Source organism: Epinephelus lanceolatus, chromosome 17, assembly GCF_041903045.1.
Source record: "Epinephelus lanceolatus isolate andai-2023 chromosome 17, ASM4190304v1, whole genome shotgun sequence".
Lineage (NCBI taxonomy): Eukaryota > Metazoa > Chordata > Actinopteri > Perciformes > Serranidae > Epinephelus > Epinephelus lanceolatus.
In genome coordinates, this window is record NC_135750.1 from 36335870 (window position 1) to 36354329 (window position 18460).

The following is an 18460-nucleotide window of genomic DNA, read 5'->3' on the forward strand; positions in this document are numbered from 1 at the left end:
ATTTCATTTAGTTTAGCTTGGTTTATACTTGAAAACACATACACAGAACCAGCTGAGTTTCCTTCACCCTGGGATTAAGAATAGTGTGTACCTTTACTGCAGCTAAAAACAACTGTTTTGTCACCTGAATTAATAGCAAGAATATTAGAACTGAAGCACATCATAAAGACATATATTTTACAAGGTTACCATACTTAGATTACAAAAACTAACCAAATAACTGAAACAACAGTCTAGTTTCTATTTACATCCTTTAACCCCATATGCTGTCACTGTCATCTATATGTGCTGTTGGGCTGCTTCGGGGAAAACAATTTAAATTTAGACCTTAAACCAGATTTCTTAATCAAAGATTAGGTCGATCCTGAGTGTTTTACTTTGTCTTTCCTATTCAACTCATGTATTCCCGGCTTATATACAGAGAAGCCTTGTTATAACTGTATGTGCTTATGACATCTGCTTTCTTCTTCAAACCTACTAAATTCCAGCAGCTTCTAGTAATTCAACCTACAAGTTACTGTTAAAAGCTGTTAAACAAACACCTCAAAACTGAGCATGTGATAAGCTAGTTGTTTCATGCATTCCTAAATGGTATAAATATTACATCAATCATTACTCTGCAGGAAGACCTCTCCACTGTGTAATTATATGAATAAAATACATCTCATAATACATTTTCTTTAGTAAGCGAGTCATTATTCACATCTTAATGACAAAGGCAGGCTCTGAATATGAGCTTTTGCAGCACAATGTGCCTGGAGGTCTTCAGGACTGATTCCACCACAGAGTACATATTTCCATCTTCCATTAGTGCTGCAAGGTTATTAAAAACGGATTGTACCTTTCCTGAACTCTTTGCAATCACTCATGTAATCAATGTTACAACAAAGTGTCAGAGAATATATATCACCTACTCATCACTAGAAGCACTTTTTACCTGTGTAGCTGGAGGCATAACCAAATGAGACACAAGAACATGTGGAAAAGGTCTTTTCTGGGAAACATCATCATCATCATCCATTTACCAAAATATGCAAACTGTATAAGATGTTACTGTTTCATTTTAAGGCAGGACATGATAAGGTTGACAGAAAATAACCTTTAACCTCTTTAAGACAAATGCTTTGATTTTATCACCCTCTACAGTATAACCTGTGAACATCCACTGTACAAAGTCTCACATAACCTCAGTAGACTATTAACGCTGCATTAGGCAATAAAAGAGGAGAAAAATAATTGGTAGAAAAAAAATCATACAATCGATGGTTTGATTCTATGACATCCTCCTATAAACAATGGGCTCTGTGCGTCAGTAGTGCAGCTGACGCACAGAGCCCATTGTGACTGATGGCACAGACCAATAAAATGTTTGTATTTTTAAGTGAAAGGCACACCATTGTCAGATTTAGTTTCTCTAACACAGCTCACTGAAATAGACAAAGTATCTTGTCATTAATTTACAGTGCACAGGTTCTTTAAGAAATTGCAATATTGGTGTCATAACAGCCATCTTTTCATATACAGTGTTTTTTTTACATGTAGATATTTACCAGTGGATATAATTTCCAAGTGGAAACCCTAATGTTTATCTATCTTGTGATACCTAGTAAGAGAGATAAATGTCAGTTTGTGCAACTTTGAGTAAAACTGTCTTTTTCCTCTGAATCTGGAAACTCAACAGGAGGTTTGTAGCAGCGACGGCCGGTCCCTCCCTGCCTGAATGGAGCAAACCGCAGCCATTTCTTCACCACATCAGCGTACTGGTGATGTGTGGCCTCCTTACCCACCGGTGTTCGTTTCAGAGCACCTATGAGTGGAAGCAAGAGATTACCCTTTGGACACTGTGGTTTTATTTATTTATCATCCTTGTAGACCATTTTACTCAGGGTATATGCAGGAATCCTGAGGTTAATTTCAATACCTTTTTAAGACTTTTTTAAGACCTTCCAAAAAAAACTTAAGACCTCATTGCCACTTCAGGCTGTCATTAGCAGCAACACATCTTTAACTTACTAAACAGTTGTAGTTTGCAATTAAATCTATGGAACACAAACATACAACAGAACTCAGATAAGATGAGAAGGAATAAAGCTTGAAAGAATACATTAAACCAAAGGCAGGTTTATTAAAGTACACCTTAGGTCATAACAAGTAACACAGCTCTACAGCTCAACATCAGCTATTCAAGGCCAACTTGCTGAAAACAACAACCTTATGGCTAGCCCCTTGCATGTGGGATTTAGGGCTGACCCAAAAATCTGAAGCTTCAAAGCTTCATTTTGATTGTGAAGAAAAAAAAATCCAATATTCTGCCTTTTTTGGGGGGACCTTGAACGCAACACTAATCATGCCGTCCGTTTACGGTTGTTTTTTTCCCCTTTAGCCGTATGTAAACTCAAAGAACCAGAGGCAATATCTGCATATAAGATTTCATGTTCCAGTTCCAGTTTGTGTTTTTAATTGATTGACTGTTTTTGGGTGGTTGACAAATAAAGGCCGGCCCCATTAGGCCGAGTAAAGAAGTCATCTGGTCTGATTGTTGCATGAATTGCCTAAAAAAGTTTCACAGTAAATCAGAGAACAGGGATATTATTATTGCCACAGGTTATTTGAAATGGACAAAGGTATTCTTTACTGGTGAGTTAAGGGAGAATAGCTATCATGTAATTAAAAAAGAAAACATCTCTGACAAGGAAATAGAAAGCCCGACGTGCAATGAATGGAGACCTATTATCCTGCTTGAACACAGACAGGTAAATTCTTTCAACAATGTGACTCAAAATAATGATAAAATAGATTTTATTGATGTAAAATAATATGCTGATGGTGACATTTTCCACCGGTCCGCTGGCTCTGAGTCTGGTGTCAGTGACACATGCTGCTCTGAGTCGGGCATCTGTCTGCTTGCAATGCAGTGCGTGCCGAGGGTTTTAATTTTTAGTGTTAAATCAAAAGTTAAACACTACTTATCAGCAACCAGAAGTGTTTTTTCATTTGTGAATATTTTTATCTTAATTCTACGATTGCAAGAAACTGCCTTTTTGCCATAATTTTTAAGTTATTAACTTTTTTGGACTTTTTTTTCCACTCAGCACCTTGTTTTTGACAATGGAGGAAGATGATCAACTGAAAATATTGCATTTGTTGGGGTCTATTTTCAGACGTGGGGTATTTGAGGCAGCAGGCGGTACTAACAGTCAAAGTACTGCACTTTTATTACTAAATTGCAAATAAATGACCTAGTTTACAACAAAAAATAAGATAAAAATATTTGCCAATCTGCTTTCAGTAACATTTTGAATGTGTTATAATAATCATATAATTCAATAATCAATAAAAAAAAATAATAACTTGTTCAGAAGAATAAACAATAAAGTAATATCTGAAATTATGAAATAATAATGCATAAATTAGCTTTCTAATTGAACTCGGGATGCATTTTTAAATTCCTGGCCGATAGTGATACCAATTTCTCAAATAACAATTTGGCCAATAGCTGATGCCAATGTTTTTATATTGGCGTTTCTTTTGTTTTTTGTTGTTTTTATTCTTCTTTTGTGCCAGGGAAACACAGAAATGTACACTTCTTTCCCGTGAAAAACATCTTTAAAAATATAAGCAAAAAGCCTTTTTACTATCATATAATTCCCTCTTTCATATCTATTTCATAGTGCTGTGAAAACATTAACAAATTTCTCCTTCAAACAGCTGTATTTATTCAGGTTTCTCATCAAAAGCTACATTTTATAAGACTACATTGAACACCTCATGAGAACATTATGTTACGTACGTTCACCCAGTACTACTTTTTAACTGAATAGAGCTTGAACGCTTCACAATGTAAATCAATGCAACCTCTGCGAGCTGTTCGTTGCAGCCACCAGCTGCTTAGAGGAAATAATAACTAGCTCTGCTCCTGCTGATTTCAACACGAATTTGTTGATTTGGTTTTAATTTTTTCCATGTTCTGTCTCCTCACATCCACTCCTCTCAGCAGTGCATGGGTAGTTTAGTGGGCACCAGAGAGTTTTTGTCATTTCGACATGATAGCGATACAGTTTATTTCAGGGTTCACGGGACATCAGATAACTCACCCATCTCCCCCAGAGAGCAGGTAAAGTGTAACAAGCTGAAGAGGGGGGCCAGGGGGCAGCAGGAACCCAGAAAAAGGGCCTGTAGGCTTTGCTATGTAGTTATGTTATGGCCTTGTGTAGTAATTCAAAATAATAGTAGTAATGGTATTAGTAAAAAATAGTAAGAGGTAAGTGTGATTTTTTTTTTCTTCCCCCATTTGTGGCGCCCCCTATGGATGACAGCGCCCTTAACATTTGTCAATACTGCCTATGCCACGGGCCGGCACTGTGTATGTGGAATTGTATCACAAAATACCACGGTGTGTTTGTTCATGGTAGTGAATGAATATGTCACACAGTGCAACAGTCTGGCTCATTACTGTTTTTTATGGAGCTCTATGGCACAAAGGAATAAGATATATCAGGCTTTGGATACAAATCCAGTACTTGCTAGCAGGGTCACTAGAAAATCAGTATTAATAAGTATTTCATTCGAATATGTTAACAATATAAAACAGAGAATATTACCACATTTCATTTTCCCTGTGAGGGATCAATAGAGTTTATCACGTTACTTACGGAAAAGAACCCCTTGGAGGCGAGTCTTCCCAAAGCTTCTCTTTTGTCCGCGGCCCACCCAGTTAAGCTCAGAACCCACCGCGAATGAAAGCACAGCCTGCATAAGACGTCTCACTGCATCGTCAATTGTAGCCCCGCCCATCCGTGACAGGTAGGACACCTTGAAATTGGACAAGGCATCAAAAACGGATTCTCAGAATCAGATACTGAGCATTCACACAGCAAACAATTTAAGGTACTCAGAGCACTAAGCATCACATGACACATAAACTGCACTATTTTAACCACCATTCTCTTCTGTACTCCTGCATCATCTAGCTGTCTCTCCACGTCATCCAGCTGCTCGAGGGTCCTCAGGGGGATATCCATGTCCAGAGCCTCCACATCCTCTTCCTCGCAGCTGGTTTGATCTTGCAGTCGGGCTTGAAGATCCCTCAACACAGCCCACTGCCTCCGCTGCTCCTCTTTGATCTCCACCAGCAGGGCGATGATCTTCCGCTGAGCAGCAGTCTCTAGAGAACGATAGTTGGAGGGAAGTTCAGTCTGACAGGATGGGGTGACGGTAAAGATTACTGTTCAAGTTAGGTGACTAATCTGAACAGTGCTGTGGACAACATACCAAAGAAGACCATTATGTGATATTTATGTGATAGATGTCATGTGAAGAATGGAAAGGTCATGACATAACACACAGCAGAAGTTTTGTATGAAATAAAGTTGAGTGTAACTAAGGAATCATGAAGCTAATACAGTTATAAAGTGATCAAAGCCATTAGAAGTGCCAGTGTCTGGCATGGGGCATTTCATTCTTATAAAAATTCTTGTGTTCAGGTGCTTTACTGGGCTACCAGTTGTAGAAGTAGTGATAAAAGTTAGCTGAATGCCTTACTTCCTGACTGTTGTCTTGAGTTAGCCCATCTGGCTAATAGAGCAACAATGTATTTATAATATGGAATATATACTAAAAATCAATTCACTTAAGTATCAAAATCAATTATTAATGTTTGAACTGATATAATTCAAATATGGAGATTGGAAAGAAGTTATGGCTTTCATTTTGGTAATCCATAAGTAATGTGAGGTCCTAGCCATTTCAAGATAAACAACGGCAAAACGAGAAAGCAGGAAATGATGAATGGTCTGAGGGACAGACGTCCAGCTGTGCGTATAACAACTCAAATTCAGCCAGCCCAGTGAGAAAACTCTGCCGGATTAGCAAACTCTCTGTTGCTGCCATTACTAGTGATGTTCCTGGCAAATAATTTCCCTGTCAACAAAACGAAGATTTTAATTAAGACTAGTCGACTAGTCTAAAAAACGGTAAAAAAAAAAAAAAAAAAAAAAAAGTCAAAATTTAGCACAATTTATTTTTAAGTATTTGAAACATTGTCCCAAAAAATATTGTTTGCATTTAGAGCCCTTTGAAGCCTTTAATCACAATCATCAACAACCATGTCGGATTTTAAAAGCCACTGAAATACGCGCCACGTGGTATGAATGTGAACATGACAGTAACTCAGTCAAAAGTTAACCACTAAAATAACATCTAAAATAAATAAATTGCCTCTGAAATGTGAGGCACAACGAACCTTGCAGATTTTCCGACAGAAATGACAGCAATTCACTTTAAAGTTTATAAAACAACATCTAAACTATAATTACATTTCAGATGAAATGAGAGGGCATTTTGCGCCGTGCACATTATCTGACAAAAACTCCCTTAAAGTTAACATTAATATAACATCTCAAAAAAGATTAATTGCTGCTGAATTTATTTTGTTGAACAAAGTACTGCAAAACCCTGCTGATTTTGTGAGAGGACATCTCTCCAGTTTCCCACTGTGCTGTTTTAAAACTCCAGTCTACTGGAGCATTACCACGGAGAGGGGGACTGCTGTCTGACAGTTCTGTAGCACCCACTAGTGGCGGGCGGCTGCATGACAGTTAAGCAGCCTTGTACATGAATAAAACACTAATAGGTTTAAGCGACTAATATTTCTGGTGCCCACTAGTAAGGGAGCGGACGTTTAATCGTTTAGACATCTAATTGAGCTCATCCCTAGCCATTACACAGATTAATAATAATAATAATAATAATAATAATAAACGTTATTTGTATATCACCTTTCATACAGGGAGGTGTAGCTCAAAGTGCTTTACAACAAAAATGAAAACAGACAAATACAATTAAAAAACAAACAAAAAAAACAAAAAAACAAGTGCAAATCCTGCACAATGAAACCAAGAACAATATAATATGTAAAAGATAAAGTAAAACAGCGGAATGCATGGAAGCAGATAAAAAATGTGAAGGATGGGGATAAAAACCAGGGAATAGTGACAGTCAGTTGAAAGCAATGTTGAATAAATAAGTTTTCAATTGTCGTTTGAAAATGTTCACAGAGCTTTTGTCTCTTATATCCTTAGGTAGTGAGTTCCATAATTTTGGTGCATAGTTAAAAAAGGCTGAGCTGCCAATCTTCTTATTAGAGTAGTTTGTATTTAAAAAGTCGGCAGCAGAGGATCTAAGATGCCGTGAAGGATTATAAAACGACAAAGAATTAGCAATGTAGGCTGGTCCCAACCCATTAAGAGCCTTAAAAACAAGTAAAAGCACTTTAAAATCAATCCTAAAAGATACTGGAAGCTAGTGAAGGTTAGCTAAAACTGGGGTGATATGCTCTCTCTTTCTTGTTCTAGTTAACAGCCTGGCAGCAGAGTTCTGAATTAAAGGCGCTGTATGTAAGAATGTGGCCAAAACAGTTACTGCACTCAAATTCAAAATACTGCCGCAAGTCATGTCCGCCACCCCTCTCCTACAGATTCAAGGTTGCTGGACAGCGACACGCTGGAGACTAATTTGTTTGCCCATGGGCGGCTGCCGTGGCAGGGCTGCGTCGCCGCGTCCTTGATCTTCGGTTTTCCAGCGGACCATTCAAGCAAGTCCAGCTTCTCTGCTGCTAACGCTGCTGCCGGGATACAGCTGAGGAGAAGCCGGCTGCTCATGCTCTTATACAGTCTATGCTCATGCTATGTACTGGGACACTGCTAATGCTGCTTGCCGTGCTGCTGTAGCTCAGTCGTAACTGTAACTGATGCTGAGACTCTACTGACTGTGTGACTGGTAGACGGCGGTGGGTGGCGCAACAGGCCAAAACACAAATTCAAAACATAAACATGATTTGCAGACTGCAAAATCTTTTTTTAAATGCAAATATTCTGGCTGTACTATTGTTGTCAGTGAGATCAATATGTTATATGAACATTATTCCTTAGTCTCTGTGACATATTAGGATGACTTATGACTATTTGCTTTAGATTTCTTACATATAGCACCTTTAATTGTAATTTGTCAATGGATTGCTTTGGAAGACCGGTGAAGAGAGCATTACAGTAGTCAAGTCTGCTTGAAATGAATGCATGTACCAGTTTTTCGGCATCTTGTTGGGATAGGAATGGTCGCACCTTTGAAATATTTCGTAAGTGAAAAAAAGCTGTTTTGGTCACCTTCTTTATGTGAGATTTAAAATTTAGGTCTGAGTCAAGGATAACACCCAGGCTTATGACTTCAGATTTAATCTGCACAGCCAAACTGCCAAGTTTGGAAAGAATTATCTCCCGTTTTGCTTGGGGACCAACTAATAAGATTTCGGTTTCGTCACCATTTAATTTAAGAAAACTGGTTTGCATCCACTTGTCTACTGCAGCCAATCCAGATGTTAGATGACAGATGGATTGGTCATCACTTGGGTCTAGTGAAATATATAGTTGGGTGTCATCTGCATAGCTGTGGAAATTGAGGTTATGTTCTCTGATGACATCACCTAATGGAAACATGTACAGTGAAAAAAGCAGAGGACCAAGGCCGCTACTCTGAGCAACACCAAACGGTAATTCATGTATCCCTGATACATGATCTCCCATAGTAACAAAAAACTTTCTTCCCGTTATATGAGCGGAACCAATTTAAAACACACCCAGAGAGGCCAGCCCAGTTCTCAAGTCAGTCAATAAGAATATTGTGGTCTATGGTGTCAAAGGCAGCACTTATGTCTAGTAAGACTAGAATGGGGACCTTGTTAGCATAAGTGCTAGTTCTGAGATCACTGACAACTTTGGTGAGGGCTGTCTCACTACTGTGATTTGCCCTGAACCCTGACTGAAACTTTTCAAAAATATTATTTTTGTTCAGGAAATAGATAATTTGGTTAAAGACAACTCTTTCTAGTATCTTACTTAAGAATGGGAGATTTGATATAGGCCTGTAGTTATTTAAAACATTAGCATCTAGGTTTGTTTTTTCAGCAGAGGTTTTATAGCTGCAATTTTGAAAGATTCTGGGAAACAACCGGTTTCAAGGGACATGTTAATAATCTTACCGACAAAGTGAAGCATACAGTTAAAACAATTCTTAAAAAGTATGGAGGGGACTGGGTCAAGACAGCACGTTGTAGTCTTACTCTCACTCTCACTCATGAGCTTATAAAGTTCCTGATCAGAGATAGTAGTGAATTTCGATAGGCTTTCGAGATTTTTGCTGGGCCGATTAATGCTGTTGTCAGCATTTATGACAACAGTCACTCTTATGGAGGTAATTTTGTAAAAAAAGAAGGTTGCGAATTCCTCACATCTAGTGGAGGACATTTGGTCCAGAATGTCATTGGCAGGGATAGGATTTAGTAACCGGTTTATAGTTGAGAACAATGTTCTTGGATCATTGTTACTCTCAGTAATCAACTTGGAGAAATTAGCTCTTCTTGCAAAGCGTATGGCACAGTTAAAAGATAATATTTGTTCCTTGTAAATATTACGATGGACCTCTAGACCAGTTTTCCTCCACGCTCTCTCTGCTGCTCTACGCAATCGCTTTCACTCACAAACAAAATCTGTCATCTATGGTGATATTTTATCTGATGTTCTCTTTCTTTCCCTGAGTGGCGCAACTGTATTTATAATGTTTGTCAGGTTGGCATTGAAAAGTCAACCATTTCATTTACTGGGCCATTTAAGTCAGTTTGGTTGGATACAGTAACCAACTCTGAGAATTTGCGCTGGGTTTCGATATCTAGTGACCTTTTGCGAACAATAATTTCTTTGGTGTTTTTGGGTGGAGGTAAAAGGGCATTAAAAAATACACCACAGTGATCAGAGAACGTGTAGTCAGTCACAGAGACATTAGCAATGTCTAAACCTTTTGACATTACTAGGTCAAGTGTATTCCCCAGGCGGTGGGTGGAGTCAGTGACATGCTGGGTGAAGTCTAGGTTCTCTAGTAAGGTTTTGAATTCAGTTGTCATGGAGTCACCATGTTATTAAAATGGATGTTAAAGTCACCAGTGATAACAAATCTGTCATGGTTCATTATGATAGAGGATAAGAATTCAGAGAATTCAGATAAAAAAACGAGGATTAGGCTTGGGAGGACGGTAAATAACAGCACAGAGGATGGGATCTGTGCTGCAGAATTTGAATAAAAGTACCTCAAAGCTTATAAAATTATTCACAGGTAGCTGAATACATTTGTAGCGCTTTTTATATACAACAGCAAGCCCACCACCATGGCCACTGGGTCTATGCAAGCTAAAGCTATCATATTCCGGAGGACATAATTCAGCAAGCTGACTGTAATCATTTGGCTTCATCCATGTCTCAGTTAAAAACATGAAATCAAAATCTCTAGAAGTGATAAGATCATTAAGGATAAAAGTTTTGTTGGTGAGTGATCTCACATTAAAAAGGCACATCTTAAATAATGTAGCCTGGTGGTGTGTGGCTGGGGGGATTGATTTTATGGTGGAGGACTGCAGAGTGATTGCAGTGAAATTCCTAGCATTAATAGTTTTTGTTTTGGATTTTGTGGAAAATAACCTTGGGGTAATGATGACTGGTATTGCAGTCTGGGTAGACCAGGCATGGATGGTAGGCAGCAGTGGTGACAGCGGGCGCCGCGTCCTGGATCGGGCGAGGTGGGATGGAGGGCACAGCAGCCAGGTCTGGGGTGCTGGAAAATCCACTATATATAGGAGGTCATAACAGTTGGATGTGGAGATGCTCGGAGGTGAAGGAACTGAGTTTGCGTCCTTTTTGCGACCTCTTACCGCCACTTCAGTCCAGGGAGTAGAACAAGTGGGGCGAGGACAAGCAGAGGAAGGGTCACATAACACAGTGTCGTTGTTTGGGGGAGGCTTACTAGACTGCTCTGCACTGTTCAAGATAAAACTGGAGAGAGTGGGGAGGCGGTTGGTGAAGCCGGCTAGCTGCAGATCTTTCATCTCCAGCTCCGCGGAGAGATGGTGAATGTCTTCTTTGAGGTTGGCAATTTGTTCATACGCCTTCTGCAGGAGATCGCTGTCCTCACGGTAGACTGGGGATGGTGGACAGGACAGGGTCATTGTGTGCGCTGTAAGAGAGGGAGAAGAGCAAAAACAGGCCAGCGAGCGCCAGGAAGGAGAAACCAGATCGGTGTAGAGGCCTCCGATGTGTGGCAGGCGAAAGGGCTAATAGTATAACTTACATGTCTGGGCTCCGTCCAGGAGCCCGCGGCAGTGATATAACAAATATAACCAGGACTGGAGAGGGAAACTTACCACCGAGGGCCCGAGACAACGGGCCTGCTGCTGTTCAAAGTCTTGGGTAAGTTTCCAAGTTTTTTCCCATGCTGTCACAGGCAGTTCGCTGTTGTTTAGACTCACGGAACAGGTTAAATCGGTGCCCGATGGTTCTCACTTCTACACACGGTGATGTATATGATTGTGATCTATTAGGCTACAAAACCGTATGTTGAAGAAACTGTCCAATTTATAGGATAAAATAGAAAATAAGTCGTTTTTTTAGCCAGAGCAGCTGACGGAGGACTCAGACGCTGTTTCATAGGTCGGTTAAGATCCAAGAGCAGGTGTTAAAAACGGCTTTGGGGGTCATTTGCTCTCATGCGAGTAGTATCATGACATTTGGTCAAGTTTTAATCAGAGAAAAAATAATTTGGGTGAACCCCCCCCCCCCTAAACAAAAATTAAAATAGCCTACTCCTAGCAAGTTACAAAAATTGTTTCAAAGCTGAGGTACTTGCAAAGGGAAACTACAAAGTACTGACCATGCAGGATGCCCAAACTTTTTCATCAGGCCCTCTTCCTGTTTTGTTATTTTGAAACTGTAACAGATTGAAATTAAAAAGTAATCTTGCTTAAAATATTAAAGAAATGTGTCATCTTTAACTTGTGCTTTTTGGAAATCAGTTCATCTTCTACTTACTTAACCACTCACTGTAAATAAAACTTTGACCAGGGGTGCCCAAACTTTTGCATGCCACTGCATTACAGATCACAGCTCTGATTCTTACTATGTTATGTCACAGCTTGGGACCTTCAGTATTATGGCATTTGTTTCCTTGTGAAAGTGAAAGAAGTGAACATCAGGTTAATTGTTTTACTATGTGCTTTAGCTGTCACAGTTCTGCTCCTCTGCTCACCTCATGCAGTCCTTTTCCATTTACCCCACCTCTGCTCCACTCTGGCTGCCAGCCACACCCATCTCATCAAGGCAACTCTGCTCACCTGCTCTGCTCAGCCTGCCACCTAATCAGCCCAACTCCACTCACCTGCTTTCAATCACTGACTGGCTCAGTATAAAGACTCCTGCCCTCCACAGAAACTCACTGCCAGATTGCGCTTCACCACTTCCTGGACTGATTTCCTGTTGCCAACCCTGCCTGAATCCCAGTAATTACCTCAGCCTTCTGTCTGTGACTCTGATTCCTGCCTGCCCCCTTCCTGGTTCTTGTCTGCTCAGCTCTGTGGCTGCGTGGTGCAACACTAGTCCTGCATCCCTTGTTCACTTCTCAGCAATAAAAGTCATTACCAACTGTCTGCCTGCCTCTGAGTGCTGCATTTGGGTACTATCACACCCCATGACATTAGCTTTAGTAGATATGTTCCAAATAATGCTGTCAACATTTTTACATATAGGCTACATTACTTATTACTTATTAAATGATGATGATGATGATGATGATGATGATGATTACCATAAATGATATTAAAAAAATAAAAACAACAATTGATAATGATGCTGGTAGATGGGTTTTCAGATAAAAACAAATTTTACCATTGGAAATAATATTAAAAAATGGGATGCAGTTCAATAGATAATATACAATAATCAGAAGCAGTAAATGTAGGCCTACATAGAATAGCAGAAACAGTATTTTGATAATGACAAATTGTACAGTGTGACAGAGTCTTGTTTTAAATTCTTCAAAGCACTCATGTTCACGTGCATTTTTAATACACTTGGGTCGAGTTTAAGGCTTACATTAACTTTTGTCCATCTTCCCTGTGGACCATTCTTAGACATTAGGACTACTCCCAGGTTGTGCTGCGGTGTAAAGTGTTTACCTGTGGATGGGACAGAAAGTAACTTGTCAGCAGCTCCAGGGTTGCAGGCGGAGGAGAGCGGCGGCTCCACACCGAAGTTAACGTCCCCTCGCCGGGGCTCGTCTTTGAACTCTTCCCCCGAGCGTCTGGAAACATGTTGAGCCAGACTGTGCACCTCCTCAGACACAGCAGTCAGTCTCTGCTGGAGGGTTTCCAGAGCAATGTCTGCCATATGTTGGCTCACAATACCCTCCACCCGGTGGTGCATCGGCCAGTCGTGGTTTTCTGTATCACCATGCTCCATTTAAGTTAAAGCTCTTCACAGCGATGCGATGAAACGTTCCCGAGAACCTTTCTGAACCGTTTGATAACGTTTCTCTACTCTCACTGCAGAGGAGAAGCGGAAGTTGGATTTTACAGCGGACGATATCACGTTGCACAAACGTCACCAAAATGTTGAAAGAACATTGGGGGCTGATACAAAACAACATTTCCCACAAGCCAAGCGGCGCGCTGCCTATATCCACAGCAGATGACCGCTATTTTATTGAGTTCATGGAGGACAGCCTATATTGTAAAATAAACAAACGGCGAGCTATGTGAGCAAGGGCGCAGTATAATAGGCGAATAATAATAATAAAAATAAGCTTTTTTCAGCACCTTTCAAAAAACTTTCACAAAATGCTGTACAATAATAAAAGGCCTAAACACATTTAAAAGGCAAGGAGAATAAAACAAATAAGGTGTCGTAAATTGTTATCTAGGTAAGATAAAATGAGGAAGGCCAAAGTTTCATTGAGGGATCAAGATAATAATTGGGAAACATCAATAAGATAGCAATAAAATAGACAGACAGCTCAGACAAAGTCAAGATATTCTTTCCGATAGAGGCAGGTCATCCTCAGATAAGTCAAGAGATATATTTGAGTAAAAAGTTGTAATATTACAAAATAAACATGTAATTTAATGAGAATAAAGTCATAATGTTTCAAGACAAAAAAAATCTACATGCACAATCTGCTTTACATTACATTATTGCTCTGCTGATACAGTAGTTTCCCCTTCAAACCCTCTGACAGATACAGAACCCCATTTGGGACTCTCACCCGAGAAGGCAAAGTTAATACAGATGGGCGCTGTTTTAATCAGGCATAATAATCCAGTGATGGCAGTGTCGGCAGCCAGAATCAGGCCAGCTGATTTAGCCTGATTCTGGGGCATCTTCTATGCCGAGTCTCAGCCGATCAGTGTTTGGTGGCAGTTCTTATGGCCCAGGGGTTGAAACTATTGCAAAGTCTGGAGGTGTGTGATTGACCTGTAGCGCCGCCTGGAGGGGCATCAGTTCAAACAGGTGATGTGCTGGATGTGAGAGGTCTGTTGTTGTGGATGTGATCCTGTTGTGACAGCGGGATTTGGATATGTCATCCAGTGTGGGCAGAGGGCAACCAATGATTTTTTGTGCTGAGTTGATCACTCTTTGGAGGGTTTTCTTGTCAGCTGCCTTGGAGCCAGCGTACCACACACACAGACAGCATGTGAGGATGCTCTCCACAGAGGAACAGTAGAAGGCCAGCAGCAGCCTCTTCTCCAAGTTGTTTTTCTTGAGAACTCTCAAGAAGTACAGCCGCTGCTGTGCCTTTTTCACCGTAGCTTTTTTCTTTTTTCACCATAGCTGTGATTTTATTATAGAAAGTATTAATGGAGTTTGTGTCTGCACACACATAATGTTAAATATACATATATAATGATACAGTTATCAGTAGCAGAACAGCAATGTTTTCTCTCTGTCTAACAATCACCTGCACATGAACAACAACCTGAGTTTTGTATTTATAATCTGTCCCGTGTCCTGCTCAGAGTCACACTATGTCTTTATATGATTTATTCATTATTATTATTATTGTTATTATTATTATTATCATCATTATTTGTGAGTTCATTATTTAATAACCCAGAATACGATGACGATGTCTTTGAACACTGGAAATAATTTATTAGGCCAAATGTTTCAGGGAAAATTAAAATTCTGTAACTCATCAGCTTGACGCTCAGGAATGATCAGCCTCAGTGTGACTGAATGAAAATGACGATCACTGATGTTAAAGGGTTTCTTGCTGGTAGACAGACTGTCTGACAGAGAAGACTCTCTGACTTTGATTATATCCATAATTAAAGTTGATGACGGAAATAACAGATCGTGAAGAGCACAAACTTTCTAATAAATGAAGAAAGTAGTTTGTTTCCTTTTCTGTTTCAGATTTTTAACTCGATGGTGAATCAGAGAACAAATAAAATATATAACACACCCTCCCTCTTTCATTCCTTAACCATCTCCTTGAAAAGCTCAGCATTGTGATATTTGTGTACATCTAAAAATCTGTTGATATCCAAGTCTTTCATAACGTTGTAAAGTAGATGTGTTTCCTCTTCCGACCAGAAATATGGGCTTTTTTTGGGGCATGCATCTCTACATCAGCCTTCCGAACTGTTGGCAAGTTCGTTAGCGTACAATGTATCCCTGACAACGCACAGAGCCATCTTTGAACAGACGAGAGGCTGTGTGTTGCAAACTACAGTAAAAACCCTATCTGAGACATATTTTGAATGTGCTGTATACTTGTCTGAAGAATGCTGCTAAAACCCGAATAATATCGGCATATCCCACATCTTAATAAGAAAATGCAAAATTTGGAAAAAGGCCTTATTTGGAGTATCTTCACAGAATATGTTCTTTGAATGGCAGTTGATGGGCCAGGCTGCTGATTGTCTAAATCACATTGTTCAGGAGTTGAAGACTGACTGAGTTCAGATGGAGTTTGACTGGGAAAGATTGGTGTGGAAATAATTGTGCCTGTGGTGCACTCCCCACCCTGGAGCCACTATGTATTTCATCCATTAGCTGTAAAAAGGAGAAAACGTCAGTGAAAATAAGAGAACCACAAGTGTTCTCCACTTACTAGTACTTTGATAGCATCTTTGTCATCTTTTAGGGTAACTAAACTTTAACCATGGTTGCTGGTCAAAACCAGGTTCTGCAGGTGCCTTATATAGGCTACCCAATCACATAGCAAAAAACTACCACATACCTGCTTGAAATTAAGCAGATTCATTGTGTGAAAACCCAGGACAATTGCCAACAGATTGTGTCCCATCGCAGTGATAGCTCTGTGTTTTGATGATTTTGCTGATGATGTAATTGAAGAATGTCTTCCTTATGCTTTACAGCAATTGTTAAAAAAATACCCATTAAATTTATCTGAGCTGAATTATGACTCAGTGGGAATAATTATTATAATTAGCAGTTACTGTTGGATGTTATGTAGCCAGAGAATAATGGCTACACTGCAAATATATTCCACTGCATTAATCATCTTAATGGGTATATGAGATTATTTGTGACATTTGATATTTAATCCAACAAATGTAACACAAAGAAAAACAAATGTTTTGAAGTCATACAAAGTGGATTTTCATATCTACTTAACACAGTTTGTTTATCATAACTTGTGATTTGAATTGATCTGTTATAATTAAGGAGAGGATAAAAGAAAAAAAAATAGGCAGAGTGTAGGCCTTGGAAGGCATATTGTCATATGACCCTAAATTTAAGAAAACAATATACTTATCACAGGTCCAAACATTCTCATAGCTTCATGTATGGGCTACACACGGGGAGGAAAAGCAACAATTATGGCTACAAGGCAGACATTTCCTTCAGTGATAAATATGATTATACTTACACAACACAGCAGCCAGCACTGCAAGAAAACAACAGAAAAACACAATTAACCAAAAAACCTTTATGTAAATTAAAGGAGAGTTTTCCGAGTATTTAAAGAGTGTCGTAAATTTTTCCTTAACAGTCATGAAAAGGGTTAAATCAACTCACTTAAGGCAGGAGCAGGCATTCATCTTTTTAACATCAGACATAAAACCCAGGGAGTGTGCTGGGGCTGTATTCACAAATATCTTCTCTGTTCTCAGAATGAACTCCTAACTTAGCCTAAATACTGTAAAGAGTCCTATCTTAGGAGTGATGAAAGTTCTCAGAGCAACTCTGAACCAAGGCTATTCAAGAGAAGGCTGGGACACGGGGTCAAACATGGGGGGATTGCACATGCGCAGTAAAATCTGGTCTGCATTTCCTCAAAGGCTCAGTAGATGGCGTGAGACCGTGGAATAAGGAGGATGTGCATGCATGTCATTTTCACAGCTTATTATTGGACTGTCACTGGTGGCCTGCGTTGTAGGTGAGAATGACAGAGATGCAATTCTGACAACTTCAGGCAGCCGCTGTCCAAAAGTCCAAGCAGACCGCACCAAGCGCACTCCTTGATCGCCTGAGCGGATCCTGCAATTTTTATCTAGCGCCCCTGCTGTCACCCTCCAGCATCGCAGCTCAAGTTACACTGCGCATGTGCAGTCCCCCCATGTTTGACCCCGTGTCTCAGCCTTCTCTTGAATAGCCTTGCTCTGAAGAAGGAAGGGACAGAAACTTTTACCTTAGTGAGGAGGTGTGGTTGACCCCGTCGCTAGGTATGATGCATTCTTTTAACAGATGTGATTGGTTGTCACAGACATGCCCTTCTGCGAGCCTGCAAAGTGTGGACACCCATCTTTTTCTTCTAACCGCTTCATCCTCTTGAGGGTCGCAGGGGGGCTGGAGCCTATCCCAGCTGACATCGGGCGAGAGGCAGGGTACACCCTGGACAGGTTGCCAGACTATCGCAGGGCTGACACATAGAGACAAACAACCATTCATGCTCACATTCACACCTACGGACAATTTAGAGTTATCAATTAACCTGTCCTCAATCTGCATGTCTTTGGACTGTGGGAGGAAGCTGGAGTGCCCGGAGAGAACCCACGCTGACACAGGGAGAACATGCAAACTCCGCACAGAAGGGCTCCCACACCCGGGTGTGGACACCCAGTGGAAAGTAAATGAACTGCTGACTGTGAAAGTGTTGTCATTGTTAGTGTGATCACTCTGCTGATGGAAGGTTGAGACAGACTTATGTCATCACTGCTGCACTGTTGCATTTTTCCAGTTCTATCTTAGTTTCATGATTGTTTTATTTCTGGCATTATAGCATTAATTGGAAAATGTGTGCATATCCCTAATGAGATCAACCACACATATTATCACTGCATGATCTAATCTGTGGCATTTCATTAATTCATTAACTCACTGTCATCCAGCATTTGGAGAATATTTCTCCAACTTCATCATCTTTCCACCATTTTCTCCTCTGCTTAAGAAACTCTTAAGCCTCTTAAAAGTCCTCCTCCCTGCTCCTTACCCCCAAATTCTACCAGATGCGTGTGGGTTGCACTCTCAGAACGGCAGCGGAGCTGATACATTTCAATTCTAGTCAATGTGTGTGCTTCTGCCGGCTGCGGCTGTGCTGCATTCCAGCTCTGTCACAGCTGTGG

At 40.2% G+C, this 18460-nt stretch overlaps 1 protein-coding gene across 2 annotated transcripts; it reads right to left on the minus strand.

Moving 5' to 3' along the window:
* Positions 1–12: 12 nt before the first annotated feature.
* Positions 13–13450, minus strand: LOC117248019 (uncharacterized). Of its 2 annotated transcripts, XR_013487878.1 has the most exons (5): positions 13046–13450; positions 4941–5164; positions 4653–4812; positions 1355–1807; positions 13–1302 (listed from the first exon to the last, which is right to left on the minus strand). XR_013487878.1 is itself a non-coding variant. In XM_033612734.2 (4 exons), the coding sequence occupies exons 1-4, from the start codon at positions 13326–13328 to the stop codon at positions 1623–1625; spliced, it is 852 nt and encodes a 283-aa protein (XP_033468625.1). In that variant the 5' UTR covers positions 13329–13450; the 3' UTR covers positions 13–1622. The 2 variants fall into 2 exon arrangements, 1 of the variants encoding a protein (XP_033468625.1); XM_033612734.2 differs by having other exon boundaries at positions 13–1807.
* Positions 13451–18460: the final 5010 nt, after the last annotated feature.

Bases quoted from the DNA above. Each gene is read 5' to 3' on its own strand.
- LOC117248019 (XM_033612734.2), bottom strand. From the start codon at position 13,328: ATGGAGCATGGTGATACAGAAAACCACGACTGGCCGATGCACCACCGG. The intron at 5,165-13,045 runs GTAAACACTTTA...ATCGTTCTCTAG, and splicing joins ACTTTCTGTCCCATCCACAG to AGACTGCTGCTCAGCGGAAG. The intron at 4,813-4,940 runs GTGGTTAAAATA...TCCAATTTCAAG, and splicing joins CAGGAGTACAGAAGAGAATG to GTGTCCTACCTGTCACGGAT.